Source organism: Ovis canadensis, chromosome 5 (genome assembly GCF_042477335.2).
Source record: "Ovis canadensis isolate MfBH-ARS-UI-01 breed Bighorn chromosome 5, ARS-UI_OviCan_v2, whole genome shotgun sequence".
NCBI classification, from domain to species: Eukaryota; Metazoa; Chordata; class Mammalia; order Artiodactyla; family Bovidae; genus Ovis; species Ovis canadensis.
Window position 1 is genome coordinate 30,549,855 of NC_091249.1, and position 15,915 is coordinate 30,565,769.

At 45.5% G+C, this 15,915-nt stretch overlaps 1 protein-coding gene across 2 annotated transcripts; it reads left to right on the forward strand.

Moving 5' to 3' along the window:
• Positions 1 to 340: 340 nt before the first annotated feature.
• On the forward strand, positions 341 to 9,208 carry LOC138440996 (tumor necrosis factor ligand superfamily member 14-like). 2 transcript variants are annotated; one of them, XM_069591330.1, is made up of 4 exons: positions 341 to 744; positions 4,393 to 4,429; positions 4,692 to 4,733; positions 5,360 to 9,208. In XM_069591330.1, exons 1-4 carry the CDS (start codon positions 526 to 528, stop codon positions 5,785 to 5,787), a joined length of 726 nt encoding a protein of 241 aa, XP_069447431.1. In that variant the 5' UTR covers positions 341 to 525; the 3' UTR covers positions 5,788 to 9,208. The 2 variants fall into 2 exon arrangements, with proteins under 2 accessions (XP_069447431.1, XP_069447432.1); XM_069591331.1 differs by lacking the exon at positions 341 to 744 and having other exon boundaries at positions 4,211 to 4,429; positions 4,697 to 4,733.
• Positions 9,209 to 15,915: the final 6,707 nt, after the last annotated feature.

The window sequence follows — 15,915 nt, forward strand, 5'->3', positions numbered from 1 at the left end:
TTCCCATCGCTGTATTACCATTTCAAGCACTCTATAGTATTTTCTTACTACTCTGGTCTTTCTCACTCCGCTAGAATAGGAGTGCTTTAAGACCACGGACATCTGTCTCTCTTGCTCACAGCTGTGCCCCCAAACCTAGAACAGTACTTGGGACACAGGAGGTGCTCAGCAAACACTTGGCAACCCTGTGGTTGATGCCATCAGAAGGGAAAGCTGGGGCTTTTTGTCTCCCATCCCCACCTGAGTCACGTCTCCAGATGCCTCTGGAAAGTGTGAGAGGCTCTGAGTGTGAGTGAGATGGGGCCAGCCTGGGGGTGGGGAGAAGACAGGAAGGAGAGGAGGGCATGTGGGGGAAGGGGAGGGGCCGAGCCCCAGCTCTAAACGCAGCCCCAGGACCCACGAGTGCCTGCTGGCAGTGTGAGAAGCCCAGGCGTGTTGGGCAATCGTGGTTTCCTCCCTCCTGGCCTGAAGGATTCACCCAGGCCAGCCAGACCCAAAGCATCTTGGGGCCTCGTCCACTCAGGCATGGAAGAGACAGTTGCAAGGCCCTCAGTGTTCGCGGTGGATGGACAGACAGACATCCCATTCAGGAGGCTGGGGCACAGCCGCAGGAGACAGCCCTGCAGTGCTGCCCAGCTGGGACTGGGCCTCGTGCTGCTGTTGTTGGTGGCCGGACTGGCTGTCCAGGGCTGGTTCCTGCTGCAGCTGCACTGGCGCCTAGAGGCGGTTAGCGGCCCCCTGCAGGTAAGCACCACTGGGGTGGGGTGGGGATCTCCAAGCCAATGTCACTGAGCATCTGTACGTGTGTGTGCAAAGATGGAGGACAGACTAAGAGCAGTCCCAGGCAAGCTAATTCACCTCTGGAACCTCAGTTTCCTCATCCATGAAATGGGCATGATAATAAGAGTCTCCATAGGGAATAAAACAGAATATTGTGTGTGTGGCACAGGCAAAGTGAAGTGAAGTCGCTCTGTCGTTTCTGACTCTTTGAGACCCCACAAACTGTAGCCTACCAGCTTCCTCATCCATGGGATTATCCAGGCAAGAATACTGGAGTGGGTTGCCATTTCCTTCTCCAGGGATTGAACCCGGGTCTCCCGCATTGTAGGCAGACACTTTACCATCTGAGCCACCAAGGAAGCCATTCAATAAATGGGAACTGACTCTTTTTTAAATTGAGATATAATTGACATAGCATATTGTGTAAGTTTAAGGTGTACTACATATTGACTTGTATATAAATACTGCAATGGCATCACATAATTATAATTTCTTCTTGCTGGGAGCCAGCGTGAGGAACTCCGCCCATGGCAAAGGTCATGAGGAAGGAGGCTTGGCATACACAAAGGTGTGATCAAGCCTCAGGAAACCCCCTGTTCCCGAGCATGTAACCCCAAAACCAGAGTCTGTTTTATGCTCTCACCCACGCCTCTGACTTTACGGGGGGCTCTCCCCCATAACCGTTTCTCTCGGAGAAGGAGTAAACGTGCAGCTCCAAGGCAATAAAAATTCCTGGGCGTGACAAGAGTGTTTCAGCTTACGGACTCCTCTGAAGGTTATCTAGCCCACCTGTATAGGTTCGTCCGGCCACATGTGATTGTTTACAGCCTCCCAATCTGAGAGGCACGAGATGTTTTAGACTTACTAAAGGCAAATTGTTTTGGGGAATTAGAAATTATTAGTATAGTGGGTTGGTTAAGAATTATATTGGTGAAGGGTTTTTCATTTGTTGTGTCAATAATTGCTGCTAATTCCCTGCTCTGGGTGGGACAAGGATGTCTCAGGTCAAACCTCTCTGCTGACAGACTAGCTTGTGTGACAGGATTATCCATACTCCTGCCACATGATTGTTTACTACCTCTTAACCATAAACAGCACAGAGAGTTTTGGAGTATTTTGAGAGTCTTAATTAGCATAGGGCTTTTTCTTCTTGTTGAGTCAATGATTGCCGCCAGGCCTCCATATCCTTAGGCACCTGGGAATGTATTAATCAATGTATTTGGAATATAGAAAAGGAAATATAGTAGTTTTTAAGGTTAGCAATACTAGACTTTTGGAGTTAATGAATTTTTCTCTTTTGTAATAGATCACTGTACTTTGTTATAAATCACTGTGTCCTTGTTATGTAAAAATGTTACTTTATCACTGTCTTAAGACTAAACAGATCTTAAGGGGAGCATTGGTGAAAGGATTTTCATTCGTTGGGTTGATGTTTGCTGCTAAATCTCCATATTCCCTGCCCTTATAATGAATATAACTAGCATATAGGAGAAATAAATATTAACCTTTAAACATACAGGAGAAATAAGTATTAACCTTTAAGAGTAATTATGTTAACCTTGGGTTAAATAAATTCCTTTTTTGATTGTAACTCACTACACCCTCACCCTATAGGAATGCAACTTTATTTGGAGGGTGGTGCCTGGTTTAAGAAAAAACACACTTGGAAAAAAATAAGTTTTTTGGTTATCAGAAAGAAAGGATCATAAAATGTCAGCAGGTCTCACTCATGGCCAGAAGATGATGTACCTTTTTTATACATTTATGTGAAGCACCTGATTTTGATAAAGGTCAGGACTGCTGACTCCTGCATGACACTGTATTCATCCCTATGTGTAACAAAAGGTATATAAGCAAACCCAAAAATAAAGAAATCGGATCAGTTTCCAGAAAGACTGATTCCCCCACGTCGCTTCTTTCTTGCTCCTGTTTTTCTGGCTGAATTCCCATCTGGAGCATGGATGCTATTCCACGTAATCCAAGTTATTCAGCCTCTTTTTCTCCACTAATCTTCCTACTACACTATCCATTTCTAATCTCTCTATATCTGTGATTAAATATGTATTTTTCCAAAGACGCCGACTGCATCCCCACCTTCGAATTCCCTGGATCCACCGGGGCTGGACCCCGGCACTTCTAGTGATGGGAACTAACAAAACCTAGGTGTTTAGGAGCAGACTTCTCAGCTGGCTCAGTGATAAAGAATCCACCTGCCAGTGCAAGAGACACAGGACATTCAATTTTGATCCCTGCGTTGGGAGGATCCCTTGGAGGAGGCAATGGCAACCCACTCCAGTATTCTCGCCTGGAGAATTCCATGGACAGAGGAGCCTGGTGGGCTGCAGTCCATGGGGTTGCAAAGAGTCAGACACAACTGAAGAAACTAAGCACACATACCTCTAGGAAGCTTAATGTTTTATAAAACAGTTGTGTTGTCTGTATCCCCCAGGACCGCCATCCTGACATGGCTAGTTGTTTGTTTAAAATATTTATCTGATTCCTCAGTTTGACCATTTTAAAAAATATTTTAATTAAAAAAAATTTTTTTGGCCATGTCGCACAGCAGTGGGGTCAGACCTTCGCCCTTAAATTGGAAGTTCAGAGTCTTAACCACTGGACCACCGTGGAAGCCCCTGACCTAGCTAGTCATTACCAGCAGTACCCTGATCACCACTATCGGGGCTGTCACTAAGCCACTTGTCTCAGTCTGTGAGCATGCCTCTCTGCATCCGTTTCCTATGACCGCGGATGTCTCGGCCACACCTGTAGGTCTCTGTGTCCCATGCCATGCCCATGCAGTCTCGGCCTTTTTTGTTTCCGGGTCCTTTTTCTGCTCATGGCTGGACCTGATGGCCACAGGCCCACTTGGACCTGTGCTGCTATCCCACACACGTGTACCAACACAGCCACTTCCTCACTCGTCCAAGCCTGTGTATTGATGTTGTGTGTCTTTGTTACTGGGTCTCTGTATGTGCAGACCCAAGTGAATCTGTAAACCCTGCACCCATATATCTGCCTCCATGTGTGTCTTGTCAGTGAGTCCAGGTCTGTGTCCATGTGTCTGTATTCACATGTTTGCATTTATGTACAAGTGTCCAGCCATTCAGATGACTGTGTATCTTCTGTGTGTGTGTGTGCTAAGTCACTTCAGTCCTGTCTGACTCTGTGACCCCATAGATGGAAGCCTGCCAGGCCCTGGAATTCTCCAGGCAAGAATACTGGAGTGGGTTGCCATTTTCTTCTCCAGGGATTGCCATTGCCTTCTCCAGTGGGTTGCCATTTCCTGATCCAGGGACTGAGCTCCCTAGCACTTATGTAATAAACACTTCTATACCACTTGCTCTGTGCCAGGCATTGTATTACACTTTTCACATGGGAATTCAAACCAGGCATTTTCCATGTGTCCATTTACAAGAGGGGAAAACTGAGGTCCTGGCTGGTTAAGAGCCTGCTGGGTGCAGGGAGTAGGGGTGGGGCGTGCACATGGCCTTGGAGTCGACGGAGAGTGATGTCTGTGCCCGTGGTCTGTGTGTGCCTCTTGGCCACGAGTCTGAGTGACACCAGGGCATGGGCCCCACAGATACTCACCACAAGGCTGCTCTGTACTTTCAGGACAAAAGTGCAAAACACTGGGAGCAGCTGCTGCAAGGTGAGTCAGGGTCCTGGTCCCCAGGAGGGGATGGTAAGGTTCCCATGCTGCCCCCACCCCCTCAGTCCATTGCCCAATGCAATTTGCACAACTGGCCCAAGCCCCACGGAAGCCCCTCCCCCTGGTCGGAGAAGCAGAAGTTTGGGTCATTCTGGAAAGGGTGAGGTTGACACCAGGAGGTGGACTAGATGACTCCTCTGGAGGCTGGCCCTTTACCCCCCACCACAACCTTCACCTCTGACCTCTGATTCTCTCTCTCCAGAGCAGAAGCCCAAGCAAGACAAACCAGCAGCACACCTCACAGGTGAGGGGCCCTCAAGTCCTGGCAGGGGTAAGAGGGTTCAGTGGGTCTTGGGGCGACCAGACAGACCCCCCAGTGGTGGCTGAGTACTCCTTTATTCATTAGTTCTCCAAAGCTGCCCAGAGCAGAGACACTGCCTGAGTCCACGAATTTCTAATTTCATTTATTGAATAAACCCTTGTAGGGTGCTTACTTTCTGGCTCACACTGTGATGGGCTTTCCACCTCTTCATTCATTCAGTCCTTAGCCAGGACTATTCATAGCTCCATTTTCCAGAGGGTGACTGGGGCATACAGAGGTCATAACCTGCTGGGCCATGATGTGTTTTGCTTAAATCCTTAGTTCTGCCACTTAACAATTTCTGACGGTTTGGGCGAATGCATTGCTCTGTGCCTCGGTTTCCCCGCCTGCAAGAAGGGGGTGAAAGTGTTAAGATGGAGGATAAGCAAGTCATTTTGCCACTTACTGTGCTCCAGTTCCCCTGCCTATAAAGTGCGGATGAAGTGAGTGCACACATTTAAAGCCCAGCACAGAGCAAGGTGGCGCTCAGAGAGGGCTGGCGCCTGGCCCGGGGTCCCACTGCGAGCAGGAAACTGCGCTCACCAGCCCTGCTCTGTCTCCCTCCACAGGGGCCGACTTCAGCCGGACTGGCAAGGAAGGCCCGCTGCGGTGGGAGACGAAACTGGGCCTGGCCTTCTTGAGGGGCCTTAGCTACCGGGATGGGGCCCTGGTGGTCGCCCAGGCCTGCTACTACTACGTCTACTCCAAGGTGCAGCTGAGTGGTACGGGCTGCTCCCAGGGATTGACCGGCTGCCTGCCCATCACCCACAGGCTCTACAAGCGCACCGCCAGCTACCCCGAGGAGGTGGAGCTGCTGGTCAACCAGCGGTCGTGGTGCGGGCGAGCAGACGGCTCCCAGGTGTGGTGGGACAGCAGCTTCCTGGGCGGAGTGGTCCACCTGGACGTGGGGGACGAGGTGGTGGTACGCATGCCGGGCGAGCGCGTGATCCAAGTCCACGACGGCACACGCTCCTACTTCGGGGCCTTCATGGTGTGAAGGACGTGGTCGGGGCTAATCCAACCTACGTCTCCGACAAGTAAGAGACCTCAGAGGATGCCTCTGGACACAGAAGAACAGGAGGTTTTTAGAGCGGGCCTGGAGGACACCCAAAGTTGATAGGTGGAGAGCTCAGTGGGGACTAGCGAGAATGCAGCTGCCCCAAGAACCAGGAGGCACCTCTGAAGGATCAAAGGAGACTGCAGGCCCTGCCTGGACAACACTAGGGGGTCTGTTAGCCCCCAGGCAGGGGCTAAAGCTGATCTTGATATTCAGGAAGGGGTAAGGGGTGGCTATTTATACTTCCAATTCAGATCTAAGGGACATGGTGATGGTGGTGGTGGTTGGCTAAGACAGGAAATTGTATTTATACTTTTGATTCAGATTAAAGTGGGACATGGGGGTCCGGGGAGTTGCCTGAGAACAGAAAATTTCTTAACACCCTCTACCCTCTCACAAGTGTGGGCAAAGTCTGGTAAGGGGTGGAGAGGATTTATCATCAAGACTCACCCACCTTGGAGAGCCCAGCCCAGCCCTACCCATGGTCATAGTCATGACCCAAGTTCCACCCATGGGGCTTGCAGCCACACCACAGCCTGGCCACGAAGCTACCCTCAGAGAAACAGGCGTAGGGACGTGCTGGGAGGTGTTCAACAAACAGCTGTCCCAGGAGGGGACACCCATTTCCATGGTGTAAATTTTCCCTCTGTGGTTCGTTTCTGGCTCCCGGTGTATATCATCCACAGGTTGGCTGACACCCAGCACTGCTGTTTCAGCACCCAAGTCAGAGGCTGCTGAACAGGCACTTAGAAGATGTTTCAAGGGAGAAAAAGAAAAAAAGAGAAAGAGAGAGTGAGAGAAGCAAGGGGGAGAAGGGAGGAAAAATGAAAGACAGGTGGAAAGAAAGAAAAGGTGAAAGAAGAGAAAGATGGTTAGATAAAGACAAAAACGAAATAAAGGTGGAAAGGAAGGAAGAAAAGGTGAAAGAAAGGTAGAAAAAAAGGAAGGGTGAAGGAAAGAAAGATGGATTTATAGAAAAAGAAAGAAAAGGTGGAAATGAAGAGTGAAAGGAAAGAGAAAGAAAAGGTAGCAAAAGTGAGAGAAATCCACTGTCATCGCAGCTACAGCATCCCAGAGAATCACAAGCTCAGCCACTCCTTGACAACCTTAGACGCATACACACCAAACATCAGATTCCCACACAACCTGGAAGTCCTAGACGGCAGAGCAAACCCTCAGTCACAGACACTGCATTACAACCATGTACCACACAGTCACACACAAGTCATCATCACAGCCCGTCACCCCCACTGGGCCGTACAGTCACACCACGTATGACACATGGGATGCGATGCTTCCATGTCAGACTTCCACATGCTGCATCACAGTCACACCCATCACACACACTCACAGCCTCACAATGACAAACACACATAGCCAGCCACAGCCAGCCACCTCACATCCTGGGGTGAGGACCAGACTTAGTCTGTAGCCCTTGGACCACTGGCCTTGGAAATAAATGCTGAACGTTGCAGCTGGTCTGTCTAGTTCTTAAGGGGCAGGTGGCTCATGGAGGCCCAGGGACAGATGGAATGACCCACAGAGGTCACTTTTACAGCTGAGAACTCTGAACCCAGCTGACCCAACTCCATGCAGGAGGTTTAGCAGGGAAGCCAGAGACCTGGTGCCCAGGTGTGCTCTCGCCTCAAATCCACAGTTCCTGAGAAAGCAGAGGCTACACACTTCAGTACCCTTCTTGCCGACATTCAGCACAGACTGGCACTCTACCCAGCCAGCTGGGAGCTTGGGGTAACAGGGCATCCAAGAGTGTGGGGAGGGACAGGTAATGATATGCTTACAGACCTGATGTTTTATGCAAATGAGCATGGACCCAGGAAGCAAGGTTTCCCTGGACCCTAGGATCACAGCTCAGACCCCAGAGAATGACTCACTCTTGCTATTGTTGACACAGTTGCCTGGTAAAGGGGGGAAGGGAACCGGCTTTGCCATCTGATGGTCTTGGGTTCCAAGTCTACTCTGTCATTTCCTGGCCATGTGACACAGGAGCAAACCCCATCACCTCTCCATGCCCAGTTTCCTCATCTGTGAAATACTAGGTAACAAGGATTCTCACCTCCTGGGATTATTGTAAAGATGAAATCAGGTGAGGAGAGACTTTCCTGGTCCAATGGCTAAGACTCTGCAACTCCCAATGCAGGGGGCCCCGATTCAAGCCCTGGTCAGGGAACTAGATCCCACATACTGCAACTGAGAGTTTGAGTGCTGAAACTAAATATCCCTCGTGCCACAACTAAGACCCAGTGCAGCCAAATAAATAAATTTTTTTTAAAAAAGAAAGAAACAGTGAATTTTAAAATTAGATGAGGAAAAAAGCCACTTGGTATGGTGCCTGGTATGCAGGAAGAGATCCATAAGTACATGAGTGTCATTTAGAGATATTAAGGAGAGCATCTGTCAGGCATGTCCCCTGCCCCAGACATCTTGTGCAAGTCACATCTTTTAAATTTATTTTTTAAATGGAGGATAATTTCTTTACAGAATTTTGTTGTTTTCTGTCAAACATCAACGTGAATCAGCCATAGGTGGCAAGTCGCATCTTCATCTGCACCTCTGGGCAGGAGTTGCTGTTGCCCCCACTTTCCAGATACAGCGACCAAGGCTCAGGTGCCTCCCCCACCCCACTCTGCCCACACCAAGGGCACCCAGCTTCATGCCTCCCTGGCTGGGCTGGTAGGAGGAGAAACAGCCCCAGGGGCCCAGCCTCCACCCATGCTGGAGTTTCCTTTACTCTCTTCGTGGTCTTTCTGTTTCCGTGGCTTTGATGAGAAGGCTGGGGTGTGTGCGTGTGTGTATGAGGGGGACTCATCAAAGTCACCAGCAGCCACCAACATCTGCCTGGGGATGGAACCTCTACAGAGTTGAGCCTCCTAAGATCACCTTTGGGAGGGGCTTTGATTTCAGATAAAGTGCGGGAGCAGGAAGCCCCCAGCCCAGGCCAGTGACCTATTTACAACTTCTTAGAAGTCTACCTACTTGACTTCCGCTAACACCACCGATATCTTTTCCGATTTCACCCTCTCCTCGCCCCAATACTGTCTCAATACCCAAAGTCTCCTGTCTTCACTCAATACAACCCCCGACCCCCAGCCGTGGAACAGAAAACTCTTCTCCTTCTCCCCATCACTTGCCAGGATCCAGAGGTAATAGAAGGAAAAATCATAGCAATTAAATTGCTTCCTACTTTCCTTTGATGACCGTATGCCCCTCCCTGCTGCGTTACTATGGCATACAAACACTGAGATGCATCGTCTCCAAGAAACAGAACCTGCATGACTGGGGAAGAACCTGCATGCCATGTGGCCCAAACAAACAAAAATAAAGTATCAAAACTTCAAAAAAATTTTTTTCCGATTCTTTTCAGTTATTACATAAGGTGATCTTACGTCTGTAGATGTAAGATCACGTCTAATCACTGAGTGTGTTTTTCAAACAGCACTTAGTAGCCAGTGTTTAAAGGTTATGAAACTTTGCACAGGACAAATTGAGATTTCTTGGCAACTTGGGGGCTGTGACAGCAACCCAGGTTGGATAGCAGCTGCCCTCTGTGGAGTGGACGTCAGCTCACCAGCTCACCAGCTCACCAGCCTCCACTTGCCAGGGTCAAGCCCCAATGGATCCAGGGAATTCGAAGGGTGAACAGCGTAGGCAAGGAAAAAACTTATTTATTTAGAAATATTAAAAGAGATTAGGAAGAAATAGTATAGTGGGTAAATTTAGTGGAGAAAAGAGGCTGAATAACTTGGTTTACATGGAAAACCAATAACGTTCCAAGACAAGGAACTTGCACCATCTATGTTAGGCCACCAGCGTCCTCTTGAATAGTGGGGGGTGCCCCACCTTGGGCTCCCCCTCACATGGATCTTAAAAGCCAGGACAAGTAAGTAGACATGGTGAGCCTCCACACCCCAGATGGGAATTCAGCCAGAAATTAGAGTAAAGAGGAGACACGGGGGAAACCAGTCTAGTGACTTGCCCAACCTCTATTGTCCAGAAAGGCCTTTCATACCTTTTTTTGTACATCAAGATCAATGGGTAATACAGTTATGCAGCGTTAGCAGCCCAGACTCTTATCAAAACCAGGTTTTTCTCTCTTCATATCTAGTTGTATACACAAGTCTTAGGTGATTTACATCATCTTCCGGCCAGAGGGCCAATTAACATTTTATGGCCCTTTTCTGATAAGGGTTTGTTAACCAGAAGACTTATTTGTGTTGTTCTTCACAAAGTCTGGGGCCTCTCTCAGAAAACACTAAATAAAGTCACATTCTTACATAGCAAAGATACAGCAATTTATAACAAGTAAAAGGAGTACAATGATTTATAACAAAAGTAATTAACTGAAAAGTCTAGTGTTGATAACATCAAAACTACTATATACCTTTTTCTATATCCCAATTACATTGATTAATATCCTCCCAGGTGCCTAAAAGATAAAGAATATGGAGGCCTGGCAGCAATCATTGAGTCAACAGTGAAATCCCATCACCAATATAATTTTTAGCTCTTAGAAAAGGCTCTGTATCTTTAAGATGCTTTAAGCTTTGTGCCTCTCAAGGTTGAGGGGCTGTAACCAATTCACAAGTTGTAAAAAGTCCGGGGGAACCTGTTAGGCAAGTTAGAGAGTTATCAGAGGGGGTTTGAACTGAAACACTCCTTTCAAATGCAGAAGACTGAAGCCCTGAGTTAACTTTTTCCAGAGAGTGTCAGAAGAATATAGTAGAGCAGACAGTAAACAGACAGATTTTGGTTTCGGGGTAGATGCTCAGACAGAGGACCCCTCGAGACCTGACTCAACTTGCCCATCAGGCCTCTCCACATGACCTTGTCATGGGTGGGATTCCTCACGCTGGCTCCCGGCATCCACTCCTCTCCATGGTCTTCCACTTGAAGACTGAGTGTCAGCTGCCTTTCATCATCACGTCTGCACAGCTGGTTTTCTTAAAACAATAATGATCCTTAATTATAGGTCATACTAATGCACACACCGCATGCCAGGCACTGTGCTAAGTGCACTGCTGTTCTTCACTCGCGAAGTCATTCATGTCTGACTCTTTGTGACCCCATGTGTTGCAGTGCGCCAGGCTTCCCTGTCCTTCACTATCTCCCGGAGTTTGAGCAAACTCATGTCCATTGAGTCGATGACGCTATACAACCATCTAATCCTCTGTTGACCCCTTCTCCTTTTGCCTCCAGTCTTTCCCAGCATCAGAGTCTTCCCCATTCAGTTCACCACAACTTGAAAGCATCAGTGATTTGGCATTCAGTCTTCTTTAATTCACAGGAACTCACTGAATTCTCACAATGACCCTATTGCGGGGGGTGGTGGTCAATAGTTGTATTGACCTAGTTGACTAATACAACTAGGAGGACTCATGCATCCTAGTTGTATTAGTTCCTGTTGCTGCTTAAGGCCGTACTAAGTTGGTTATCTTACAGTTTTGGAACTCAGAAGTCAGAAATGAGTCTTAAGGGACAAAATCAAGGCTGAGTCCCTTTGCTGTTCACTTGAAACTACCACAACATTGTTAATTGGCTACACCCCAATACAAAATTAAAAGTTCAAAAAAAAATAAGGAATTAGAAACATTAAAAAAAAAAGAATGAAGGTGGGATCTTGTCTGATTCTTTATTTTTAATGGAAGGATAATTGCTTTATTGTGTTGGTTTCTACCAAACGTCAACATGAATCAGCCATAGATTTACCTATGTCCCTCCCATCGTCTGATTCTTAAGCCACACACGCACATGGTGCCCAGATTCTTCTGATCCACCCACCGGGTTTATGTCCCTATAGTCTCTCTAAAGTGGTGCATTCTCTGCTACTCCTGAGCCTTGCTCAGGAGGCCGGTATTCAGGCTGGGTTTAGGTACAGGAAACTCTTTGAGGCGCTCTGTGTCTCTGTGGCCCAGAGACACCATTGAGTCATTTCCTCTTCAGGGACCTGCAGTCTCTCTGCCACGGGGAACAGGACTCCAGCCTCTTCTAGGTTATTATTCAATGTCTTTAATGAGCTTTCAATTCTTCGTTGTTGTTCAGTTGCTAAGTCATGTCCGATTCTTTGTGACCCCATGAACTACAGCACATCAGGCTTCTCTGTCCTTCACTATCTCCCATAGTTTGCTCAAACTCATATCCATTGAGTTGGTGATGCCTTCCAACCATCTCATCCTCTGTCACTCCCTTCTCTTCCTGCCCTCAATCTTTTCCAGCATCAGGGTATTTTCCAATGAGTCAGCTCTTTGCATTAAATGGCCAAAGTATTGGAGCTTCAGCTTCAGCATCAGTCCTTCCAATGACTATTCAGGGTTGATTTCCTTTAGGATTGACTGGTTTGATCTCTTTGCAGTCCAAGGGATTCTCAAGAGTCTTCTCCAACACCACAGTTTGAAAGCATCAATTCTTCGGCACTCAGCCTTCTTTATGGTCCAACTCTCACATCTGTACTTGGCTACTGGGAAAACCACAGCTTTGACTTTACGGACCTTTTTTGGCAAAGTGATGCCTCTGCTTTATTTCAATTCTTTAGATGTGTTTTTTAGTGATCTGGGTTAAGTTACATTTTTCTAGAAATGTGGATATTTTATCTACATTTTCTCAGTGATGGATGAATAGATGTTATATTGGTGAATAAAATGTTCATCATTCTCTATGTCTTAATGCTTCTTCAACCTCTGCAGCCTCAATAATTATGTCCCCTTTCTCACTGATAATACTTTTTAATTTAATTAAAAAAAAATTTATTTTTGGCTGTGCTGGGTCTTTGTTACTGTGTGCAGGCTTTTCTTTAGCTGCAAAGAGCAGAGGTCACTCTGCAGTTGTGGCGCACAGGGTTCTCACTGGAGTGGCCTCTCTATGCCGGCTTCCGTAGTTGCAGCTCTTGGACTCCAGAGCACAGGCTCCGGAGTTGTGGCATTTGGGCTCAGTTGCTCCGGGGCTTGTGGAGATCTTCCAGGACCAGGGATGGAACCTGTGTTTCCTGCACTGGTAGGATGATCCTTTACCATTGAGCTACCAAGGAAGCTTCTATATTTACTTAACGTTTCCTCAGCATCTGCAGTCTCTGTAATTAGGTCCTCTTTCTCATTGATAATATTTCTAATTTGAAGTTGATCATGTTTCTTCTTTTCAAAACACTAAATACTGGCCATTTCAATTTTTTGAGGAATCGCCGCACTGTGTTTCCATTGTGGCTACACCATTTTACATTCCAACTGGCTCCTCAAATATTTGTTGTGTATTTTTCAGAGGGTCTGTGCATGTTTCACGATCAAGCTTGTTTACTGTGTTGTTCAAATCCAGATCATTACTATTTTTAAATTGAAGTAGAATTGATTTACAATGTTTCCAGTATACAGCAAAGTGATTCAGTTACATATATATAGATAGATAGATAGATATTCTTTTTCAGATTCTTTTCCATTGAGGTAATTACAAGATACTGAATACAGTTTTCTGTGCTATAAATAGGTCCATGTTGATCATCTATTTTATATATAGTAGTGCATATCTGTTAATCCCTGATTTCCTATTTATCCCTCCCTCCCTTTCCCCTTTGGTAAGTAAAAATTTGCTTTCTATGTGAGTCTATTTCTGTTCTGTAAATAAGTTCATTTGAATCATTTTTTTTTTTAATTCCATGGGACTTCCCTGCTGGTCCAGTGGCTAAGACTTGGAGCTTCCAATGCAGGAGGCTGGGGTCAGTCCCTGATCAGGGAACTAGATTCCACATGCTACAAATAAGAGTTTGCACACTGCAACTAAAGATCCATGATCCCATGAGCCACAACTGAGACCTAGCACAGCCAAATCAATAAAACACACAGGTAAGTGATACATGTGGTATTTGTCTTTCTCTGACTTAGTCCACTCAATATGATCATCTCTAGGTCCCCCCATGTTGCTGCACATGGCATTATCTCACCTTTTTTACAGCCGAGTAATATTCTACTGTGCCTATGTACCACATCTTTAACCATTCATCTGTCAACATTTAGGTTGCTGCCATGTCTTGGTTATGTCTGTGGTGCTGCTATGAACACTGGAGTGCGTGTATTTTTTTGAAGTTAGTTTTCATGTTCTGTGGTATATCCTCACTTTTTGTCTGGCTGGAGTATCAGTTGCTAAGAAGGATGCTGTAAAAATCTCCCACTTTGGTGATGTAGTTACCTAATGTAAGGTATTTTAGATACCCCACCCTCTATTTCAGGTCTTCAAATTCTTTGGAGCATTTTACATCAATAGCACATTTTAATTCATACTATATACATGTTTGAGTACTTCTGTCGATTCTTGCTTTACTTATTGTGATACCGTTACTAAGTGCATACACATTTAGAACTGTCATATTTTCATGACAAAGACTTAGTTATACCTAGTAAGCCTTCCTACATTAAAGTCTATGCAGTTCAGGATTTCCTTGGTGGTCCAGGGGTTACAACTCTGTGCTTTCTCTGCAGGGGGGCAGGTTCCATGCCTCGTTGCGGAACTAAGAATCCACATACTGCATTGCCCAGCCAAAAAAAAAAAAAGTATGCCATCCAATAATAATAGACTTAAACAAACTCTCTTTCTGGCTGTTGACATCCTTTAATGGCAACTTGTTATATTGTGTAAGTCTAAATGCAAGCAATATGTTTCTGGATTTTAATTTTTTCTTAGCCAGCCAGAAAATATTTGTCTTTTAATTCAAGTATTGTACTGATCCCCTGGAGGAGGGAATGGAGACCCACTCCAGTGTTCTTGTCTGGGAAATCCCATGGACAGAGGAGCCTGGCGGGCTACAGTCCAGAGAGTTGCAAAAAGCTGGGCATGACAGCACACACTCTGCCCCACACTGTACTGATGCTGTCCAATAGCAATGTAAAGTGTGCCATCTCTCTAATTTAAATTTTTCTAGCAGCCACAATCAAAAGATGAACAAAATGGTGAAATTCATTTTAATAACATGTTTTATTTAACAACATATCCAAAATGTTATCACCGCAAAAAAGAATCAATATAAGCAGTATTTTACTTTTTCAAAAATCCCAGGTCTCCAAATTTTGGGGTGCATTTCACACTAACAGCACGCCTCAGTTCAGACCATCCCCATTTCAAATGCTCAGTTGTGACGTACTGCTTGTGCACTGTATGGACTCCTGTAGATTTAGACTATCTACATTGATTGCAGTTCCTAATGTGTTTGGATTTATTAGGTACTTTCTGTACTATATTTCTTTTTGCTATATTTCTTTTTCTCACCTTCCTTGCCTTGTTTGGAATATTGGTCATTCCATTTTTCTCTTACACTTAGTTTAGAAGTTACACATCTTACTTCTGTTCTTTTGGACATTTTCTGAGACACTTTATCTTTTAATTAATTTTTTATTGAAGTGTAGTTGATTTACATTGTTGCATTAGCTTCTGTAGACACTTTAATTTAGAAAGGCAATCTATCAAAAGTCTGTCCTTATTCAGCCTTCGTCTCCAAAAGCCTCCAAAATGCTCTGCCCATTTCCAGTCTCGCCCCCTACAGGCCATTTTCCATAGAGCAGCTAACGTGAGATTTTTGGTAAATTTTTTTTTTAATATGTAGAATGTACAAAACTATGTAAAGACATCTGTTTAAACAAAAACATTTTAGGATTAAAAAAGTCTTTTTAAACTATTTCAGAAATGAAAATTACTAATCAAAGGGAACAAAAGTCAACTCAAGTATCACAGAGAAGCAAAGAGTAACCAAATTGTAAATTCACTTTTTAAAAACATTGTTTAAACTCTTTAAAAAGTTGTTAAACATTTAAACAAATGTCCATCAACAGAAGAGTGGATAAAGAAGATGTGGCACATATATACAATGGAATATTACTCAGCCATTAAAAAGAATAAAATAATGCCATTTGCAGCAACAATGGGCGGACCTAGAGATTAAAATACTGAGTGAATTAAGTCAGACAGAGAAAGAGAAATATCGCATGATATCATTTATGCGTGGCATCTAAAAGAAGAGATACACAAATGAACTTATTTACAAAACAGAAACAGACTCACAGACTGAGAGAGCAAACC